The sequence below is a fragment of the Mesoplodon bidens genome, assembly GCF_964165515.1.
Source record: "Mesoplodon bidens genome assembly, chromosome: 6".
NCBI lineage: Eukaryota > Metazoa > Chordata > Mammalia > Artiodactyla > Ziphiidae > Mesoplodon > Mesoplodon bidens.
In genome coordinates this window covers 85,107,281-85,130,211 of record NC_138162.1, presented here as the reverse complement: position 1 = coordinate 85,130,211, position 22,931 = coordinate 85,107,281, and the positions used below count along the sequence as shown (strand labels likewise).

The 22,931-nt window shown below is 42.2% G+C and overlaps 1 protein-coding gene across 1 annotated transcript in view; it reads right to left on the bottom strand.

Annotated features, from left to right (window-relative positions):
- The window catches only part of PCSK5 (proprotein convertase subtilisin/kexin type 5), a 467,730-nt gene that overhangs the window by 28,172 nt on the left and 416,627 nt on the right, over positions 1 to 22,931 (bottom strand). Inside the window, exons 25-29 of the mRNA XM_081236836.1 lie at positions 22,754 to 22,796; positions 18,755 to 18,891; positions 17,717 to 17,917; positions 9,062 to 9,145; positions 7,639 to 7,834 (exon numbers count right to left, since the gene is read on the bottom strand). Coding sequence (XP_081092962.1) covers positions 7,639 to 7,834; positions 9,062 to 9,145; positions 17,717 to 17,917; positions 18,755 to 18,891; positions 22,754 to 22,796 — 661 coding nt within the window. The remainder of the gene's footprint in view (positions 1 to 7,638; positions 7,835 to 9,061; positions 9,146 to 17,716; positions 17,918 to 18,754; positions 18,892 to 22,753; positions 22,797 to 22,931) is intronic.

The window sequence follows — 22,931 nt, the reverse complement described above, 5'->3', positions numbered from 1 at the left end:
ACAACTCTTTTTGATGTTGTTGAAGCAGCATCTTTACCTATGGCTACTTCACTCCAGCAGGCTGAATAATATGCTCTTACACAGGCTTGTACTTTAGCTAAGGGCAAAACTGCCAATATTTATACTGATAGGAGATATGCTTTCGGAATAACGCATGATTTTGGAATGTTGTAGAAGCAAGGTAGCTTCCTTACTCCCAGGGGAAATAACATTTTAAATGGCCCCTATGTTCAGGAATCAGTGGATACAGTACTTTTACCTGTCACTTTAGCTATTAAGATTCTGGGGCTTGTAGTTTGACTCTGGAAGTCAAAACTACAAGCTAGGGGAAACCATCCTGTTGATACTTTTGCAAGGAATGATGCCCTTAAAGGGTCAAATAGCAGCCAAATGATATTTTATAATATCATTTCCCCAAGTGATATTTTATAATATCATTTCTCCAAGTGATAATTTAGAAAAAATGGCTAGAGAGGCCCAACAGTTGGCCTCAGAAAAGGAAAAACAAATTTGGAAATTCAGTAGTTGTTGGTTTGATTAAAAAGAGAAAGCTCTAGTTTGGACCATATAACAAGCCAGTCCTACTGGAGACTCTGAAATTCCCACTCCCCACCATTGTACATGCATTAAACCTTCAGTCTATGACAAAATGATAGCCTTCATGAATCAGTACTGGTGGGGAAACATTAACAAGGCAACAAAAGGTATTTACCTCACTTCTCCCGCTTGTCCAAACCACAACCCAGGGAAGCCTCTTCATACTGTTTCCTGACATTTTAAACTGCCTGATGGACCACTTGAGGTCTGGCAAATGGATTACATAAACTTCCTCTGTCTAATGGATGTAAATATGTTTTAGTCATGGTCTGTATGTTTTCACTCTGGACTGAAGCTTTCCCTTGTAGACAGGCTACTGCCTTTTCTGTGGCTAAATCCTTTGGAAAGCATTTTCCCTGCCTGGAACTCCTCTTGAACTTCATTGTGATTGAGGAACCTATTTTATTGATCAGGTACTTAGACAAGTCTGTACTGTTTGGCCAGTTTTACAACACTTTCACTGTGCTTACCACCCTCAACCCTCTGGTTTAGTAAAACACACTAATGGCATTATTAAGACTCAGTAGGAAAAGTCTGTAGAGGCCCTCCAAATACCTTGGCCACAAGCATTGCCATTGGTACTTCTAAATCTCATATCCACTCCTTTTGGAATTCATAAACTCTCACCATTTGAGATAGTCACAGGATGCCCAATGAACTTGGTTCCTAGTTATTTCGACCCTCAACCGATAAAAGGAGAGATACACCAATATTGCAAAGGCCTAATTGCTTCTATTAAAAGTAAACATGCTTTATTAGAGCAATCTTTTCACAGTATGGCCATGGGAGATGAAGACCTTAAGCATCATACCTTGCAAACTGGAGATTTCATCTCTTGGAAAAGATACCTCCAGAAGAACTCTCTTAACCTTGCTGGAAAGGTCCCTATTACATACTGCTAACCAACTCTTGTGCTGCCACACTCCAAGGAACAGACTCTTGGGTTCACTGGACACACATAAAGAAAGCACTGAACCCTGATTTGACCTGCACATCATCTGGTGACCTGAAAGTAAAGATTTCCCAGAATTGAAGAAGATGACATCTGATGAGACGACTTTCCCAAGATATCTGGACTAGACCTGTTGGAAGTTGTTGCCAAACCTTTGATGATGACATCTTTAAATGAACTTCAATATCTATGATCTTCATAACATATGGACTGTAGATAAAAAATGCTGGAGATTTCTCCCTCCTGCCACTCCTTGTTACTTGAATGTGACCTTACTAAGTTTCCAATCTGTACAGTTTCCCTCTGACATGAGACATTACACCCAGGAAAAGTCCTTCCTGACGTTGAGGGACAAAAAGCTGCTGAAATTAGAAAACCTGATTCTTGATCAGTGATCTTGATCAAAAGGGGGAAATGTAAAAAAAAAAAAAAAAAAATGAGAAGCCTCAATTAAATAGAGTTGGGAGACCAGAAGGGGAGTTCTCACACCCTGTGACAATAGCAAAGTCGAAGAGGAAGAAGAAAGTCTCCTTTTCTTTCCTGACAAGGACTCAGCCAATGAAAAGCCACAAACTCTTTGTTTACTAAGCCCTCCCAACTTCTTTTCCTCTCTATAAAATTGTTCTCCTTCCTTTGCTGTGCAGGAACTTGCATGTGGCTCACCATGTTTACAGACCTTGAATTGCAGTTCTCTGCTGATCCCAAATAAACCCATCATTGCTGGAGAAATACCTGACAGTCTGTTCATCAGGCCAACACAGGCAAGCACATTTCATTTTAAGCCTCTGATTCTCTTCTTCTAACATGCCATTGGCTAAAGCAAATCAAATTACCCAGACCAAAGTCAAGGGTCAGGGAAGTCCACTCTGCTACTCATGGGAAGTGCTGCAACATTACAGGTGGAGGGCATAGATACAAGGAAGGGTGAAGAATTGCAGCAAGTAACTCAATTTACTACAATCCTCTTTGAATCCTCAAGCCAATAAAAGAACCTTCTTATATAGCATCTTTAGTTGATGTTTTAATTAATTAGCTAACTCATTCACATCCATTTAATCATTCAGTCACTAATTTCTTATATTAATTCAATAAACAACAATGTACTGAATGTGTCAGGAAGAATTAGGACAGGGGTGAACAAAAGTCACATTTCTAATGTAGTTTTAAGTAGAAAAATCGGAGAAGAAAGAAGTCTAGATAGAAGAGGGATAACTAAATAGTATCCAGATGAAAAGTAAGGCCAGGCTTCCTTACTCATTAGTATCCTTAGTTTGTTTTTGGACCATGATGGAGAACACTTGAAGAACAAAGACAGTACTACTACTTTGTCCAACAAGTCAATCTCTTAAAATTGCATTTAACAAGACAGTGGATAGAAATGTATTATATGCTCATCAAGAGTTTGACTGAATTTGAGAAATTTGAAATTAAGGAAATTTAGTGCATTCTTAAACATATCACATCTACCTGAATGAGAATTTGGTAGATTCCTTATTTCTTTGTGTGTAGCAAGGGATTTGGCCTCCTCCAAAGAGAGGTCTAGCCTTTCTCCCTAGCTAACTTCTAAATTCTTGGAATTTACCAAGTGCTAGGAATGTTATATGCTCCTCTGACCACCTTAGAATTTATGCTAACAAAATAACGCAGGGTGGGACCAGTCATAGTCTGTAGTTTTAGGGTGGGGATTGGCCATGCAGGAAAGACCAACCTGTGTTTAGTGGCTGGGGGTTTTGGGCTATGTGATATCACCTGGCTTCTGGGGAAATTTCAGTGCTAGGCCTGGTCAAGGTCTCTGAAGAAAAGTTGCTGGGTGCTTAAGGTGAGCAATTCTAGTACAGAATTTGAAGAAATGCAGCATGAAGAAAGCTTTCTCAGATTCTTCTCATAAAGGAGTCAGTGGATGTCAGAGGAGATGCTGAAATGAAAGGAATAGATTCAAGCAAAAAAAGAAAACAAAGCTGTTGAAGATGACTACTAATTCAAAAATACAGGAATCTTAGAAACTTGTCAGATGGGAGGCAGCCAGAAGGCAACATGAGAAGGTGTTTTTCAGAGAGCCACTTTGCTGAAAGCAGCCTTCTCCACATAGATCTGGCCAGTAATTAGTCTTCCTGTCTTCTCCCTGCACTTACAAGACTTTTTAGTTAATGCTTTATTTCACTGTTATTTTTATTTAAGAAGACACATTTTTTTTTGAGAAGAAATGGCCACATGTATTAAATTGTTAAATTCAAAGTACTTTACGTTGAAGTCTTTCGGTCCAGATAAATATATGTAATGCAAAAGCTGTATGGTTCTGGAACTTTATCTATATTTTACAAACACGTAAGACAGTGACAGCCAACGCTTAAAGGAAGACCATTTTTTCTTCTACCAGAGCTTCAAATCTGTTCATATGTGGTCAATTGGAGCACACTTTAAGTTTTGCATTACCTTTTAAACAATTACTGTAATGATGTATGTTACTGCTCGAACTTTTTAATTTGATGAACATATACCATATTTGAAAAAGCAGTGGCCACTAATGCCGATTTATAAATAATTCTGAATACCTGGATATCATTTCTTTGCAGGTTGTGTTTCTGTTATAAATCTCATTGCTATTCTAGGATGGATTGCACCCCAAAGGGCAATTTTCTGAAAGAGAAACAAAGCTGCCAAGCCAAGCTGGGTATTATATGTTCCTCAGACTTTATCTCCCCTGTTGTTTTGTAAACATAAAGACGAGGACTCCACAGTAATAAGACCACCCTATTCAAGACAGGAAAGCACATTCTTGTGATTCCATAGTCTGCAGGATTTTCAGGGCGTGTTAGTAGGTTCCCTATTGCTTAAAAAGAAAAGAAAAGAAAATATCTTGGCTGCCATGTATCTGCATAGGGTCCCATTGCTTCTTTTTATTCCTCCAAATCTGAGTGGCTCAACCCAGATTTGGAGAAGAAAAGTGTGGAATGGTCAACTAATTGGATGAAAGCAAAATGCATCTCTTTCTGCCTCACTTTAATGCATTTTCAATTCCTGGAACATTTGAAGAATCCAAGAGATAGTAGGAAAATGGTGGTAATGATTAGATAAGTAAGGTGATGATAATGACAACCAGTTCAGTCCCACCATGACAAGGGTTAATAAGGAAGCAATGATTGACTTTGGTAAGTAGATTTCTGACCTTCACCTTTGTTGTAGAATATCTTTGCAAACTTTGCTGAGGCTGAAGCATGGTGGCTGGGGAAGGAGAGCTGGGTGTTTCCTGACTCAGTCTTCCCTCATACTCCTTTCTCCCTGCTGTGCTGGGTTCTCTTACCCTGACCCTTTCACCATTAAGCCTCTTCTCAAATACCCAACTGGGGAGGAACCTTGAAAATATTATGCTGAATAAAAGAAGTCGGTCACAAAAGGTTCCATTCTGTATTATTTATCTAAAATGTTCAAGAATAGGCAAATCTATAGAGACAGAAAGTAAATTAGTGGTTGCTTAGGGCTGTGGGAAATTGAGAGTAACTGCTAAAAGGGTATAGAGTTTTCTTTGGGGGGTGATGGAAGTATTTTAAAATCAATTGTGGTGATGGTTGTACAACCCTTTGACTATACTAAAAACCATTGCATTGTACACTTTATGAGGGTGAATGGTGTGGTATGTGAATTATATCTCAATAAAGCTGTTATAAAGAAAGAAAAAAGAAACCCCAGTTGGATGAAAATGTGGCATAGTGCAATGGTTAAGCACATCAACTTCAGTGCTAGAGAGATTTGGGTTGAAATCCTGACCATGCCATGTGTTAGCAGTGTGATGTTGGGCATGCTACCCCTTTCGTCACCCATAAAATGGGGGGAAATAATGATATAGTGTCCTCAGTATCTGCAGGAGATTGGTTCCAGGACCAGACAGGAATACCAAAATCCATGGATGCTCAGTTCCCATAGTTGGCCCTTTGTATCCATGGTTCTGCATCTGTGGATTCAATCAACCATGGATTGTATAGTACTGTATTTACTGGAAAAAAAAAAAAAAACATCTGCGTGTAAGTGGAACCTCACAGTTCAAACCTGTGTTGTTCAAGGGTCAACTGTATCTGGATAAGAAGATTCTTGTTAGGATTAATAGGATGGTGCATTTGAAACCCTTAGTGCAGTGCCTAGATATTGCAAGCTCTCAGTAAGTAGCTGTTTTTAAATGGTTTCTTCTTCCTTGGAATCTTTTAGCCCTTTGTGTATTAAGGACCTGAAAAGTATGACATTGATCGATGTAACCTTCCCTACTGGATTGTAAGCCTGTTGTAAGCTCAGACTTCCTTCACTTGATCTTAGCTTCCAATATCAATTCTTATATCCAGTAGGTACTAAACATGTATCTGTAGAATTGAATTGGATACATTTGGCTTCTACACTAGATTGGATGCTTTTTTTTAAAAAAAAGTATTTATTTATTTATTTATGGCTGTGTTGGGTCTTCGTTTCTGTGCAAGGGCTTTCTCTAGTTGTGGCAAGTGGGGGCCACTCTTCATCGTGGTGCGCGGGTCTCTCACTGTCGCGGCCTCTCTTTTTTTTTTTTTTAAACATTTTGATGGTTTCTTTCGGTTTTTTTTTTTTTTAGAAGATGTTGGGGGTTGGAGTTTATTAATTAATTAATTTATTTTGGCTGTGTTGGGTCTTCGTTTCTGTGCGAGGGCTTTCTTTAGTTGCGGCGAGCAGAGGCCACTCATCATCGCGGTGCGCAGGCCTCTCACTGTCGTGGCCTCTCCCGTTGCGGAGCACAGGCTCCAGACGCACAGGCTCAGTAGTTGTAGCTCACGGGCCTAGTTGCTCCGCGGCATGTGGGATCCTCCCAGACCAGGGCTCGAACCCATGTCCCCTGCATTAACAGGCAGATTCTCAACCACTGCGCCACCAGGGAAGTCCAGATTGGATGCTTTTTGAGCATCAGTACCATGCCTTATATTTGTACCCAACAGGATCAATCTCAGTAACAGATACCAACAGGTCACTAGAAAATAGATGTTGTTTTTATCATGAAGTTCTTTTAAGCAGTGGGCAAATAAAATTTCTAGTTCCTTCAGATGTTGTAGGCTGCTTCCCCAAACTCATTTCTTGCCTCCCTCTCTCCACTCTTCCTGGCTGTTGGTGTTGTGATTTTTGTGGGTGTTCAGGGGCAGATCTTGTTCAACCTACATCAATCCTTACATTTCCATTCTCCTTGCCAGCAATCAGTTTAGGAAGATGTTAGTGATGCATTCTGGCTGATGAGATGTGAAGGGAAGTCTGAGGATGTTTTCTTTCCTCTTAAAAAGAGATAAACAAGGAGATATGCACCCTTTTCTGTCTCAGGTTGTTGCAGTATGGGGTGGTGCAGTTGGGGATGGACAGACAATGTGGGCTCGGGGGAGGACAAGCTGAGGAAGGTACAAGAGCAAAATGAAAGATTGTGGGTTTCTAATGAAGCATTGGCCACTGAAATAACCAATACTAGATTTCCAAACATTTTACTGTATGCATTAATACACCCCCTATTTTCTGTCATGCTCTTTGACATTTCTGCTGCTTGTCACTGAAATTTTCCTGATGAACTTTTCCATTTGCTATTCCCACTTCCCATTTAAGTAAAACCTGGAGGCAGGACCATTGATAGGAAGAGTAAAGGAATTATAAACCAGGGGACCAAGGAAGCCATGAGGAACCAATAAATAACTAGGCAGGTATTACTCTTTATTTATTATCTGTGATTCATACCTCACTTTCAACGTGTAGAAGAGGTCCGTGTGTTCCACAGCCTATCACAGCCTCACTTTTGTGATGGAAAAAAAAAAAAAACCCTGACAACTGTTTGATCATAAATACAAGGTAAAAAATAAACATATTTTCATAAAGGTAAAAATGTATACATCTCATGGTCACAAGGTAGAAGTGTGCATCTGGCCTTATGTAAGCTTTGGCTGTTGTGGCGGACAGTGATGTCAGACAGTCGAGAAGGGAGGCGGATGTAGGTGCTCTAACCAAGGGAGAGAAGAGGTCTTTGGTGAATGGGAAGGAATTGCCCCCAAAGTACTGCAGGAGAACGAACACAAGTAGCAAGTGAAAGGAAGAGGAAAACTTACTCAGGGCATCTGGTGAAGCACCTGCCTTGATGGAGGAAGAGGGGGTGGTCTGGCTGCGTTTGGCACTTTTTGCAAAGATTGGCTCCAGAACAAGAGGCACAGTCCTCCGTACAGTTCTCACAGCTGCCGCTCCTCCCTGAGGGCCACATGCCTTGGGGACAGGATGGGACGCAGGTCTGAGCCAACAGATATGTGCCTAGAAACCCAGGGAAGAAGGCAGGTCAGACGGTCATCGTGTGTCTAATCTAACAGCACACGCATCCACGCAGAGAACTGACGTTCCTGACAGCTTTTTTAACTGCTCCAAAGACCTGAGTATCGGGAACACTTATATCAGGATTACCAAAATATCTATTAGTGATGCTAAGTCTTCCAAGATGAGTTAAAGCTCTAGAAAGGAAATTGACAACAGGCTTGTTTCTTTGCCTTTCCTATTGATATTGCTACGGGTCACCATGGGACTTCCCATTGCCCAGGTGGTCCATCTATTGAGACCTTTGTCTTAAGAACTTTGTCTATTAAGACCTTCCTGGTGTGAGGCAGTTATACACGCACAGCTTGATGGAGTCTATTCTGTTTCCCAAAGCCTATCCTGTTAGGACACTAACATAGTAGCAACCCTTCCACCCAACTCCACATTTAACGGACAGTCCATCTATTTAGTTTTAATGGAAAAAAAATAAGATAATATTATTTTTAAAGAAAGCAATTTAAAAATCACCCTGAACTCCAAAATTTCAAGAAAACTCCATCAATTTTTGTGTGTTGACTTCTATATACTGTAGGAGTAGGATCATGGCACACCTGTCATTTTAAGTTCTGTTGTTTTTGCATCTCATCTCACTATTAACATTGCACATTTCAACATAATGATCACTTTAATAGTGATTCTTAAATTCTTAATTCCTAATGTACCATGTTAATAAACTGTCCCCCTAATTCAGGAAACTTATTTCTGATGTGTTTTTATATTTGATGAAGCAAATTAATTTGTTGAGCTGTTATGTTGTGCTTTTTTTTTCTCCCCTGAATTCAGTACCAAAAATGAAGAAAAATAGCAGGTAGACTCTCTATCCCCACCTTAATTCTCTTGTTTCAGCTAATGCACTTTAAAAGATCAATGGAACCTCTAGAAATGTCAGACACCTAGAGACCCTAACAAACTCTGTGGCCAAATCAATCACTAACTTCATCGTGCTTTTGGAAAAGAAACATTTTCTTTTTTGTTCTGGTCCCTTGAAAGCCAGTTTTTATTATAGGTCAGTGTTTAGGTCCATGTGTTTCTCCAGAGTAGCTACTGTGATAGCAACATGTGATGGGACTAGGTCAAGTCCTGCAAACCCCTTACACAGAGATGCTGATGTACATGAGTTACAGCAAATTGGCTTTGCTACTGCTTCCTTCTGTTGCACGCTACACTCACCTTTTGGACATGAAGTGCACAGGGTTGCAGATTCATGGCAGGTTTTGCAAGAAGAATGACAAGGCTGGTATCTTCCCAAGAGGTCTGTGTAGGGAAAGAAACAAGAAGTCGGTCTCTTTTGAACAGGCTCAGAGCACTGCAGTGTTGGAAAAGATCTCATAGGTAATCTCATTTCCCTTTTCACCCCAAATAGAATCCCTTCAGGTTGACATTGGCTAAATCTTTGCACCACCCACTGCCTACCATGTGGACTTCATTTATTTTATTTTTTTCTTACTGTCATTGACAATTGATTATCAAGCCTTCCTTTGCAGACTATCCTATTAAGACAGGATAGCCTTAAATACTAAGGGGATATTTGAACTAATAAATTTTACTTCTTTCATATTTAAAAAAACGTGTGGGGTAAAGGAGTGTGTGGCTGTGTGTATGCATGCAGGAGTTTTTGTGTCAAAAGTAATCACTTATTTCCCCAGGATTCTTAGATGACCACTTCTGTTCACTCCAAGATGATAACTGAGAATTCACTGTGGCTTTTTTGTTGTTGTTCTTTGGAACCAGATTTCACAGTTGGTCAATGTTTGGGTCTCTGTGTTCTTCAGAGTAGTCACTGTGGGATGCAGCCTAAATTGATCTCCTCTTAAATTTGTCCCCAGTCATTGTTAAACATCAATATAGCAGAGGCACCCGAGAGCTTTCTGGCTGGTCAGGTGGTGGGCAGGCCATTCCATGTTAATATGCCATTAAGCTGGGAAACATGCGAGCTGTTTCCCCTCTCTTCCCGCATGACCATTTGCTGGGCAGGCTTTTCCAGGAAGGCAGCAACTCCACTGGGCAGTTGTGCAGACATACGTAACAGCCTCAATAACATCACTCAATCGATATACATAGAGATCTTGACTAAATTTCAGTAATTGCCTAGGAATCAGCATGACTCACATGGGGGAAAATTAGAAAAAGAAGTTCTAGCTCAGAATGTGTCATATAAATGACCCTGAAGTTCAGTTAGTTGTTATTGTTGGCATCTTACCATTCCCCTTCCTTCCTTCCTTCCTCCCTCCCTCCCCTCCTTCCTTCCTTCCTTCCTCCCTCCCTCCCTCCCGTCCTTCCTTCCTCCCTCCCTCCCTTCCTTCCTCCCTTCCTCCCTTCCTCCCTTCCTCCCTCCTTTCTCCCTCCCTCCCTCCCACCTTCCTCCCCTCCCTCCCTCCCCTACTTCCTTCCTTCCTCCCACCCTCCCTCCTTTCTCCCTCCCTCCTTCCCTCCCTTCCTTCCTCCCTCCCTCCCTCCCTCCCTCCTCCCTCCCTCCCACCTTCCTCCCTTCCCTCCCTCCCCTACTCCCTCCCTCCCTTCCTCCCTCCCTCCCACCTCCTTCCCTCCCTCCCACCTTCCTCCCTTCCCTCCTTCCTTCCTTCCTCCCTTCCTTCCCTCCCTCCCTCCCTTCCCTCTACTTCCTACTTCCTTCCTTCCTCCCTTCCCTCCCTCCCTCCCTTCCTTCCTTCCTTCCTCCCTCCCTTCCTTCCTTCCTCCCTTCCTCCCTCCCTTCCTTCCTTCCTCCCTTCCTCCCTCCTTTCTCCCTCCCACCTCCCTCCCTTCCCTCCCTCCCCTACTTCCTCCCTTCCTCCCTCCCTTCCTCCTTTCTCTCCCTCCCCTACTTCCTTCCTTCCTCCCTTCCTCCCTCCCTCCCTTCCTTCCTTCCTCCCTTCCTCCCTTCCTTCCTCACTCCCTCCTTTCCCTCCCTCCCCTACTTCCTTCCTCCCTCCCTCCCACCTTCCTCCCTTCCTTCCCTCCCCTACTTCCTCCCTTCCTCCCTCCCTCCCTTCCTTCCTTCCTTCCTTCCTCCCTCCCTTCCTCCTTTCCCTCCCTCCCCTACTTCCTTCCTTCCTCCCTTCCTCCCTCCCTCCCTTCCTTTCTCCCTTCCTCCCTTCCCTACTTCCTTCCTCCCTCCCTCCCTGCCTCCTTTCTCCCTCCCTCCCTCCCTTCCTCCCTCCCTTCCTCCCTTCCTCCCTTCCCTTCCTCCCCTACTTCCTTCCTTCCTTCCTTCCTTCCTTCCTTCCTTCCTTCCTTCCTATTCTCTTGCCTTTCATTTCCTTCCTTCTCCTCCCAAGAGTCAGTCTCTAGTCACACCTGCCTTCAGATCCCAGCTGTGCCGCTTCCAGTAGGGTAACCATGGATACAGTAATTAAACTCTCAGAGTCCTAATTTCCACGTCTCTAAAATGAGAGCAAGTGATTCTTCCCTTACAGGACTCTTGTGAAGCCAGAGTGAGTTAACGTGTAAAGCATGCACAGAGTGGCTCAGTAAATGGTGGATCCTCCTCCTTCCTTTCTCCTCTCTCCCGATTTCCTCATTTGTTACCATTCCACCCCATTTCTCAGGCTTCTGTTTTATTTCCCGTTCTCTTTCGTTCCATACTTGGAGTGGCACCAGGAGGCATTGCTTGGTTTCTCTGATGGCACTCATGGTTAATAAACTGCTGAGCCTTGCTACAGAGAAAACTAGGTAGGTAGGTAGGAAGATAGATAGCTATAGATACATGGATATAAATGACTGTCCGTCCTGCCATGCTACGTGGCAGTTGTTTCCTAGTTTGGAGAGAAAATTTTGTACTGGTTTTCCAGTAGACACTGACTGATGTACTGTCCCTGGGGGATTTGTTAAGAGTTCAGGGGGCTTCCCTGGTGGCGCCATGGTTGAGAGTCCGCCTGCCAATGCAGGGGACGTGGGTTCGTGCCCTGGTCCGGGAAGATCCCACATGCCGCGGAGCAGCTGGACCTGTGAGCCGTGGCCACTGAGACTGCGCGTCCGGAGCCTGTGCTCCGCAACGGGAGAGGCCACAACAGTGAGAGGCCCGCGTACCGCAAAAAAAAAAAAAAAAAAAAAAAAAAAATGCAGTTAGCCAGTGCAGAGCAATGCTAGTCCCAAGATTTTCACGAAAGTGATGATGATGAATGTGTTCACTGACCTTACTGTGGTAATCACTTTGCAGTATACACATATATCAAATCATCATGTTATACATGGTAAACTTACACAATATTTTATGTCAATTATATCTCATTTAAGCTGGGGGGAAAAGGATGCTTACTTTCTGAGAGCAGTTATTCAAAGAATAATAACAAAATAATATTCATTAGCTATTGAGCGCCTTGAAAATCGTTATTATATATCAAGGCCATGGGTTGATTTTGTTTTGACTTTTATCATTTTTATGCTAAAATATTATATTTAAAAAGATAAGTTTTCATTAATTTTATCATATTTAAAAATATATAATGTACATATTTACACATATACATGCATTTGTAATTACACATACTCCAATATACTTGGTATAAAATTCTGTAATGTCCTCATTCCTCCACTAGAGGGTACTCTGCACACGCAGTTAGCAATCAGGCTTCGGCAAATGGATAAAGTCCTCTCCAGCCAGAGCTCTTTGATCATGAAAGATTAGAGACTTAATGTCAACAAGTAAAATTTGACCTTAATCATAGTTTCTCTTTTTGCTACTCCAGAAATTCTAGACTGAACAAGACCTCCCCACCTCAAAAAAAAAGATCCCCTTGACCAAGAAAATGTAGTGTCCATCCTTCAAAAATGACTTTGTGGCTGGCAATTTTCCCAGAGGTCCGAGTGGGTAACGCTATAACTCAATCCTATAAAACAGGGGTTCTTCTTATTTAAATTTTTAAAAATCAAATAAGCAATACTCACATGGTTCAAAATGCAGAAAAGGCACATACCATGAAGTCTCTCTCCTCTCTCCCCATCCCCCTCCAACCTTTTTGTACAAACTTTATGTGTTCACAATGTTTATCATGTTGCCTTTTTTTTTTTTTTGTAACTCAGTATTCTGGAGACCATTCTTTATCAGTACCTAAAGAACCTCCTCATTCTTTTTGATGGCTCCATAGTATTCCATTGTGTGGATGTGTCATACTTCATTTTTCTACTCTTATTGGTAGCCATTTAGTTTTTTCCAATCTTTGCTATTTCAAACAAGGCTGCAGTGACTGGGAAGGCAAATGGTGCTTTCCTTAAAGATTTGCAAGGACAGAGGCTTTTCTTGATAGCCTCTCTCAAGCATAACCACTTAGCACCTCAGGAATGTCCTTGTATGTTCTAGAAGTCTCCACTGATGAAATTCCTCCCAGTCTTTCCCTTTGGGCGCCCACTTATATTTTGTGTTGTGTTTTCCTCCTCTCTCTGTTTCTCTCATGACTTCTGCATCCCTGCTTGTTCCTCACCGCCCGGCTTCTTGGGTTGGTTTCTACATCACAGAGACTCTCCTCATACTTGATTATCTTCTCCTCCCTATTTCCCTGTTACCTCTTTTGATTTGAAACTTCCACCTTCGTCGCTCCTGCAGCGGGCTCTTCACCAAAGATGGGCTTGCAGTGGGCACAGGTTCTTATTTATTAAAAAAAATAAAGTGTTTTATTTTTTTAATGCAAACGAGATAAAGAAGAACATAAAGTTTGCCCATAATCTTACCACCCAGAAATGTCTACTGTGTGTACTTTGGCATATAGATTTCTCATCATTATAGTGAATGTGTGAGTATAATTACATATGTGCATATATATGTAATCATTTACATCTTCTGCATATATAATACCAACCCTACATTTTTCATTTAATATTATACATCTTATAGGCATTTTCTCTTGCCGCGAAAATTCTTTGTAAACATTATTTTTAATGGTTTGTGTATTTGCATGAACCATAATTTACTTAATTTTTTTCTCTTGTTACATTTTTAGATTGCTCTCCCCTTTTTTTGTTATTATAAGTAAAACTGCTGTTATCATCTTTGTACACATTCTTGGTTAAGTCAGGACTCAACTTGGCTATTAGGCATCCCAACAGACCATTATTTGCCCTTCTTTCTGGGATTATTTTTCCCAGACCTGTATTACTCTTTAGGCCCCCAAATTGCTTTCTTTCATGAACTCAAGGAGGCAGTTTTGAAAGTGAACTAGTGTTTCATGGGTTAAAACTGGATTAGGTTAAAGGGTTAGAGATTAACTTTTATTGCATCATATGTGCTGGGGGCTTTATATGTATTCTTTCATTCAATTCTCAAAAGGACCTTGTATGAGGCAGTTTCATGTTCTCATTTTACAGGTGAGGAAACTGAGGCTCGGAGAGGATGCATATCTTGCTCAAGGTTATGGAGGTAGTAAAGAACAGAGCCAGGATTTGAATTCAGGTACGCCGAATTCTAAAGCCTACGTTCACTAGAGAGATGTTTTAGTAATTCACTTTGATTTAAAATAGTTTGGTAGAGGTCAAAGCAGTGATGTACTGGTAAAATGGCTCTTTGGAACACGAAACAACAACAAAAACTTGAGTCATCCTGTTTGCCAATTTCTGTGGTGTAAATATTCCCACCATAGCTGATTTTAAGTTGCAATGGTTTAATGGTCCACTCATAAAATTCCTGGATAATTAATACTCAGTGTAAGGAGATACATGTAGCTCCTTCATACCACTAGGCCAAAAGTTTACTTAGCTACCCAGAAACATGTATTTTCTGCACTCTGAGTTGTGATTGGTTAATTAAGTAAAAATCATGTTCTCATTTGTAAGTTAAGTGAGGCAACTGTACACATCTACAAAGTCCTTCTAAAAAACCAGATTCTCATGGTTTCTTTAAACTTCTCTAAAGTTCAGTTACTATGAAGCAACGTATCTTCCCACTATTGAGAATTTTTTTTCGCACATGAGTGGCTTCCAGTGTCTGTAACTGACTCTGGGATTTCAGTCTTTCTCAGAGCATAGGAATTAAGATCAAAAGACAGGCTAGTGATAAATTGTTAGGATGTGGTCACAGATAAAAAGTTAATTTACCATGTCTGTGCTTTGTAGATTAGACTACCCATCAGAATATGTAATGAGAGCCTGCTACAAACATGGTTTTAATGAGGGAAATAGGTGGGTAGGGGAAATGTGCAGGAATTATTCCGAAGACTTTCCAGCACTACCAGGGAGAAAACCACTTAAGAAAACCCAAATGATTGAACAGTAGTAGGGTACACTGTTTCCATTCCCAACAATGGTTTCAGGAAACCAGCTGAAGCCATCATCTTCTTTCAAAGCCCGTGGCTTGACACCCCTGAACATTTTCACCGACGGTGGCTCTGCATGATGCCTGAGTCACAGTTGATGCCATTGGCAGCAGCCTGTTTAACATTGGTTCTATTATTGCCACGCAGGGACGTTGGACTCAGTAATCTTCACAATATATTAGTTAGTGAACTGGGACAGGGAATCTGGGGATGATCTATACTTTTGTGCAGTGACTTTTAGGTGGCAGAAGAATCTCTGGAGATTACTTAGTCTTGGCTGGAGGATTTGTCAGCTATGGTCTGAGGCGTAGGAAAATCCCCATCCTTGGACCAGGATAGGAGGCATTCCCAGGCTCAGCTGGTAATTGACAAAGGGTGATGACCTGTCATCCTCACCACTCTCATTGTGAGTAGCCACCTTCTTAAAAGAGGAGTTCAGTGGACTCTAGTTGGATTTTTATTTCAAGGGCATTTCCCCAACACATGCTGACATAGACAGTGGGGGTGGTCATAGTCTTCCGATGCAAGCATGAGCTTATTGTTTCCACAGGTAGTAGCGTGGGTGAAGAAATGGGCTAAAGTTTGTCCCATCTGCTCTGCCCTACCTGGATCTGAATCTGTGTTTAAAACAACAAAAACAACACAACACTTCGCTGGTACCACCTAGGTAGCTCCATTCTCTCATAAACACTCTGATTTGTCTGGGCTCCCTCTGAGTTGACCCAGGATGACTGCAATCTGCTTTCCATCATCTTAGAGGTGCGGTTAATTAGTGCTTGTTCTCTGGAACCCTCTGCTCTCCTGTTACAACCTCAACCCTGTTTTTTAAGGAAACGAAGTCAGGAGAAAAATGTAGGCGTTGGCTCAAATACTCTCAGGGCCTTGTGGAGTACATTTCTCGTTTACTGTCCATTTCAGTGGTACCTAAACTATGCTGGGGAAGCTGAGCTCTGGTCTTACCTTGCTCAGTTAAGTTTTTCTCATTGTTCATAGTCTGCATGTCTTATTTCCCAGATCACAGATGTGGGAAAGTGCAGCCATGTCATTGACTTTATTGCTTTTGTCCAGCCGTGAGAAACATTCTCATCTGCTTCCTGAATCACTTAGTACTAAATCCCCAAATGGACTAATTCCTTCCTCTCTTCAAAAACATTATGTTTTGATAGTAGAAAATGCAGAGGGGTAGGTGTGATGCTTCGACAAAGGGGGGAGCAATCGAGACCTGATTTTTGCTTGCGAAGTGCGTAGTCCAGTTGAAAGGGACGTGTAATCGTTTGGGGAATCAATCTGCTCTGACTCTTGGCTCCTTGAACTTTTTCATCATCTGGACGCCAGATAAAATACAGATGTTCTGAGCTAGAAACACACCACCAGACTATTTTCCTCTTGGCTTGCACCGCCTCTTAAATGCCTGAATGCCAGACAAACTCGTTTTCAGCATTTTGGTTCAGCTTTAATTCACGGAAGATATCCCAGTCTGGAGTGAATGATTTTCTTCCTAGCTGTGTCTCTGAAATCGGCCAGTGTTCTCCGTGGCCTTTGGCTGCTGGGTTTGTGATGGCCTCCGAGCTGCTCTTCCTTTAAGTCACATATGCGACACTGTCGAAGTAGACAGCAGCTGTGGACATCCTTCCTCTGAAACCCAGCAAGAGGCTTTTCTCTTGCCCCAGATCTATCCTTCCCTCCAGCTCTTAGAAGAATCATCCCAAGCAGACCTGCTTTCAGCTGCTGTTGCTTCTGCACTGGAATGACCTTTTTAAACAAATCCTCTCCTCGAAATCAAACCGGAGAGCATCTCTTGTTTTCATGAGCGTCTCTGCATAGAATGTGAGTCAGATTTTACCAGCAGGGGGAGGATTTTGTTTTTTAACCACCTCAGACATGGAGAGGTCACTGCAAGATTGTAATACCTTGCCAGGAAGCCTGTGACCAAGGCTTCAGGGTCTGGAGGCCAATTCTGAACACTCAGGTGGGAATGAATACACACAGGCATTTACTGTTAGATTCCAAGCTTCCACACTTTTCCTCCCTCCCGCCCCTTCTCAAGCCCCCCCCACTTTCCCCATCTGCAACTAGAGGGGCAACTTTTAAAAGGTAAGCTTGAATGATGCCAAGTTCTAATAATCCAGCTGGAAAGATCAGTCATTTCAGCTGAAGTTCCCATAATTTAGAGTGATTCTTCCTTGTCTAACTGGACAAGCTATCCCACTGGTAGTTTTCTTTTATCTCTTTTTTAATAAAGAGATAAGTGAATGTGATAGAAGCTATTCTGAAATCTTTGAGAAAATGGTAGTCATTTCTCTCTCTGATGCTCTTTACATGCTCCGCGGTCTACTCCACCCAGGTGGAAACTCAAGTGGTCAGATCAGTCATCAGTGGCCCTTTGGGTTTTCCCTCCTCGCCAAATGCCAGCCATAGCCTCTTATCCTCTCCCTCAGTGAGCATCACAGAGGCTCTGGGACTCCAGGCTTTTCTTTTACTGGCAACCTTCATCTCTTGGGTATCCCGAAAGCAAGGGTTTGGGGGTTGGGAGGAGCCAGAGGAGGCAGCTAGACACCTGTGATCTCTCTTGGGAGGTCCATACCATTCCAGAATCTGCCTTCCACGTGGGTCTGGGCCAGATGCACGCACATCCCATGCAGCAGCTGCAACCCTTCTCCGCAGCTGCTACACTGGTTGTGGCCAACACCAGTGCAGGTTTCACAGGCTCGGTGGCAGGGCTCACATTCTCCCATCTCTGGGTCACCGTAGAAGCCAGGGCCACAGTTTGTCACGCAACTGCCGCCTACGTGAGAACACAGAATGGAGGCGTGAAGCGCAACCCTGGCTGGCTGTGCCTGGTGCTCTACGCAGGGCCAAGTTTTAAACAGACCGAAGGGAGGCTGAGGAACATGTTTTAGTTTTTAAAGAAACCATGATGGCATTTGCTTATTTCAACCAAGAATCGTGTCTTAATAAATCCAACGCTTTAAGTCCTCTTTCAACTGAAAATTTAAGTTGGCTATCAGCTCAAAGGCTTAGGAGCATAGAATAAAAGCTTTATGTCCTCAAGGCCTTGAAAAACTGCAGATAAAATGATCTCTACATATAGAATCTCTGAAGGTCACTGTGGGCTCTCTGCCCCACTCTCTCTCCCACAAACATTCAAGAACCTGGACTATTCTCTTCAGTTGGAAGGCTCACAGTATTTATCTTTCCTAACTATTCATTTACATCAAAGTCAATGCATTGACCAAAATCTAAGACAAAAGATCTTATTTAACTTATACAGTGCAAGGAATATATAACACGGATGAAGTCTCAAGGAAAGAGTTATGTTCTGAATATTCCAGGTGACTTCAATTCCAAAGCACTTCTCTTCAGCACCTCTCCCTCCCCTCCATTCACGCTTCTTTCCGTCAGCTTAGAGACACTTGAGATTAATTACTGAAATAGGAGCTATGCTTCAATAATAAAAGCAGAAAGAAGTAGTCCTGGCTATTTTATTTTCAAACCAAATTAAAATTCCTCCTTGGACAAGAGGCACAGGAAGACTTTAAAAGTGATCAGAGGAGCTCTCCCATTTCTGGGTGGAGCCCCGGAGCCTTGCTGTCCCTTTGTACAATGCCATTTTTGAGCTTACCCAAGAGGAAGAAGCCCTCTTCACACCAGTAGCATTCATTCTGGTCGCAGTTGCCACAGTTGGTATCACATGCTTTGCATTCAGATTCTTCCCTGTAGGTCTTCTCAGGACAGGTTTTATAACACTGGTGTTTGAACCTGGGGGGAGAAGATAGGGTTTCTTCCATGAGCTGTGTTGACATATTTCTCTTTACCACCATAATTGAATCTCCTTGTATGTGTCTACACATCATTTCTTTTGAAGTTATAGATAGTCTTTTTTTTTTTTTTAAATTAATTAATTAATTTTTGGCTGTGTTGGGCCTTCGTTTCTGTGCGAGGGCTTTCTCTAGTTGCGGCGAGTGGGGGCCACTTTTCATTGCGGTATGCGGGCCTCTCACTGTTGCGGCCTCTCTTGTTGAGGAGCACAGGCTCCAGACGCGCAGGCTCAGTAGCTGTGGCTCACGGGCCCAGTTGCTTCGCGGCATGTGGGATCCTCCCAGACCAGGGCTCGAACCCGTGTCCCCTGCATTGGTAGGCAGACTCTCAACCACTGTGCCACCAGGGAAGCTCCAAGGTTATAGTCTTTTTTCCCCTTAATATTTTGAAGTATAACTGACATATAACATTACATTGGTTTCTGGTATACAACATAATAATTTAATATTTGTATATATTGCAAAATGACCACCACAGTAACATCCGTTATCATACATAGTTACAGAATTTTTTTTCTTGTGACGGGAACTTTTAAGATCTATTCTCTTAACAACTTTCAAATACTATGCATCATTAATTTTTTTATTGAGGTATAGTTGATGTATAATATTATATAAGTTTCAGGTGTACAACTTAGTGATTCACAATTTTTAAAGGTTGTGTTCCATTTATAGTTATAAAATACTGGCTATATTCCCTGTGCTGTACAATATATCCTTGTAGCTTATTTATTTTATACATATATTATACATCATTTTTTAAATTGAGGTCTAGTTAAGTTACTATGTTGTGTTAGTTTTAACTGTACAACAAAGTGATTCATATATATATATATATATATATAAATGCTTTTTCAGATTCTTTTCCATTATAGGTAATTGTAAGATATTGAGTAGAGTTCCCGGTGCTATACAGTAGGTCTTTGCTGTTTCCTATTTTATATAGTAGTGTGTGTATATGTTAATCCCAAACTCTTAATTTATCTCACCGCCCGATTACACATCATTTAAAAAAAATTTATCTATTTATTTGGCTGCACTGGGTCTTAGTTGCGGCATGCGGGATCTTTGTTGCCACGTGCAGGATCTTCAGTTGTGGCATGTGAAATCTTTAGTTGAGGCATGTGGGCTCTTAGTTGTGGCATGAGGAATCTAGTTCCCTGACCAGGGATCGAACCTGGGCCCCCTGCATTGGGAGTGTAGAGTCTTAACCACTGGACCGCCAGGGAAGTTCCCAATGCATCATTTTTAACAGGTATAGATATTTGGGTTTCAAGGGAGAAAACTTCCTCTTGGTCTGTTGTGTGCCCTCTAAGCCAAGTCATTAACCATCTCCCTCTGGACTCCAAGGACCCTTTATTGGGACAGAAGGGAGGAGGCTAGGAAGAAGGAAAGGGATACTGATATTTACTTAGGGAGTATTGATTATGTGTCAGGTATTAGCTCACTTAAACCTCTGCACAATCCCCATATGGTAGCTGTTACTTATCTTTAATTTCCAGATAAGGGAACTGAGCTTCAGGGTTAAGTGCTCAAAGTCACATAGGTAAGGGTGGGACTGGGATTTTACCCAAGATCTGTTTGAACAACTTGTGTGCTTTTGCCACATGGCGCCTGCCAGGTCTGAAGCAATTCAGTATTGAGTTCAAGTAGCTTACCATGATGTCTGTAACCAGATTATTGATAGTGACAGTGAAGTACCTTAGCTTTTCTGTATATATAGTTTTACATATACCATCTGTTATTCTCATTCTACAGTAAAACATTGTAATTCAGCCTCCACTGAGGTTCATTTGAAAGGGGAGTGGAATGAAGTTGACCTTTGCCCTCTGATGAATTTCACAGCCTCAAAAAGATATCAGAGGGAAGCTTTGCATTTCTTCCTTAACAACGTCTATGTGCAGTGTTTTATTAGTGTATGTGTATTCAAAGTTACTGCGTATTCTAAAGGGTTATAAAGATGTGTTTCTGGGAACAAATATCTAATGTTTTACCCTTAGTGATGTTGGGCATGTTCTTTCAGTGTATTTGTGTTTCACGGGGTTTTATGAAACATGCTCATTAGCAAGCGGTGGTGAAATGGAGAGGTTGGCTCCAAAGTTTAACAGAGGAAGCAGCTCTCAGGTGGCAGAGGCAGTAGGTGCAGGTGAAGGGGTGTGTTCTGGCATCAAAATGAAGAAGACAGCCAGGGCAGAGCTAGACTGGAGGGATGCAGAGCTGTAACAGAGACAAAGAGGAGAATTCCTCACCTGCTTCTGCATGGTCACTATTTTTTTATTTGAGTCTAAGTCCTCCTGCCTTGGCTCCTAGAGGAACATTTTGTCCCTCCAACCATGTGACCTTACCAAGAAATGCTTGCGTTTCTGCTGTTCGTGTCTGCTGGGGGCTCGTGTGGCAGGCCACACACCAACCATGAATGTGCTGACGAATGACCAGCTGCTCATTGAATGTCATCTGGTCTGCCTTAAAATGATCAAGTCTAGGGGCCTCTTACCCACCCTCCTCCTCTGTTTAAATGAAAGAGTAATTTAAATCATCCCATCAGGAGGATGTAGAGACATAGTCAATGTAGAGAATATTAGGCAATTCTGGAAAAGTTGAATTAAATCCGTAAGGTTAAGTAATGCTAAGGTTAACGGATCACTTGATGTATATTTCAGCTTGTTGGGTTTCCCTTTCCTTCCCATCCTCCTCACCCCTTTTAACCTCTTCCCACCACATTTTGAGTCCTTGGAATCTGATGGAGGAGAAAGGCCATGTGGTGACAGGAGGAATCAGCCCACCAAAGTGGAGGTGACCCAAATGTAGATCCCCCACTAGCTTGTGTCTCCCTTCTTTTCTTAGTTTTTCTTCCAAGATAGGGACCAACGTACCCTGGAAGGGAGACAAGAATAGGAGGGGGAGGTGACGGTGAGACATACCATCTTTGATTTGTAGATTTTTAACAGAGAACTTTGCGGGTGATGGTTATCTGCATTTCGTTTAACCTAGTGGTCCGTGTCTCTCATGACTCACGGGAGGATTAAGAACTAATGAAACGGACTTCCCTGGTGGTGCAGTGGTTAAGAATCCACCTGACAATGCAGGGGACACGGGCTTGAGCCCTGGTCCGGGAAGATCCCACATGCCGCAGAGCAACTAACCCCATGAGCCACAACTACCGAGCCTGCGCTCTAGAGCCCACGAGCCACAACTACTGAGCCCATGTGCCACAACTACTGAGCCCGAGAGCTTAGAGCCTGTGCTCTGCAACAAGAGAAGCCACTGCTATGAGAAGCCCGCACACTGCAACGAAGAGTAGCCCCCACTCGCCACAACTAGAGAAAGCCCGCACACAGGAACAAAGACCCAACGCAGCCAAAAATAAATAAATTTTTTAAAAAAGAGAGAGAACTAACGAAACACCTGGCTTCATCCTGGACTGTCTGACTCCCTTTAAGGACGAAGTCTCCGTGCAGATATTTGGAAACAGCTTGCTTGGGGTCAGGTATATTATTAAAGTCTGTCCATAAACATCAAGGTCTGAATCTTGGTAACCCATGGCAAGATTCCTAGACACCAGTGTCAGGCTGGGTGACTTCCAGGACCAAGAAAGAGAGGACCTCCTTTCAAGGCAAGAAAACAGCTGCACTCTTATTGCTGAATGCAAGAATTGTTCATTAATAGCCTGACAGGGGAGAGTTGCTTCAGGCTGCAGGGCCTCTTTGCTTTAATCACTGGATTTAGGATTAAGTCAGTAATGCTTAAACTGCAGAAAAAGTTAGTGCCATGAAAAAAAAAACAAACAAACACGCCAGACTTACATGTAATACCCCATAGCGCATGATGTGCAGGTTCCTGGATCATCTGGAAAAAAATTATAATAATAAAAAATAATCATCATCAAGAGTTCATCATTTGAAAAACCAAGCTTTGGAAAAGTTGTGGCTTGAGACAAATACTTGTGGGATAGTTTCATGAAATATACTGTCTAGAAATGAT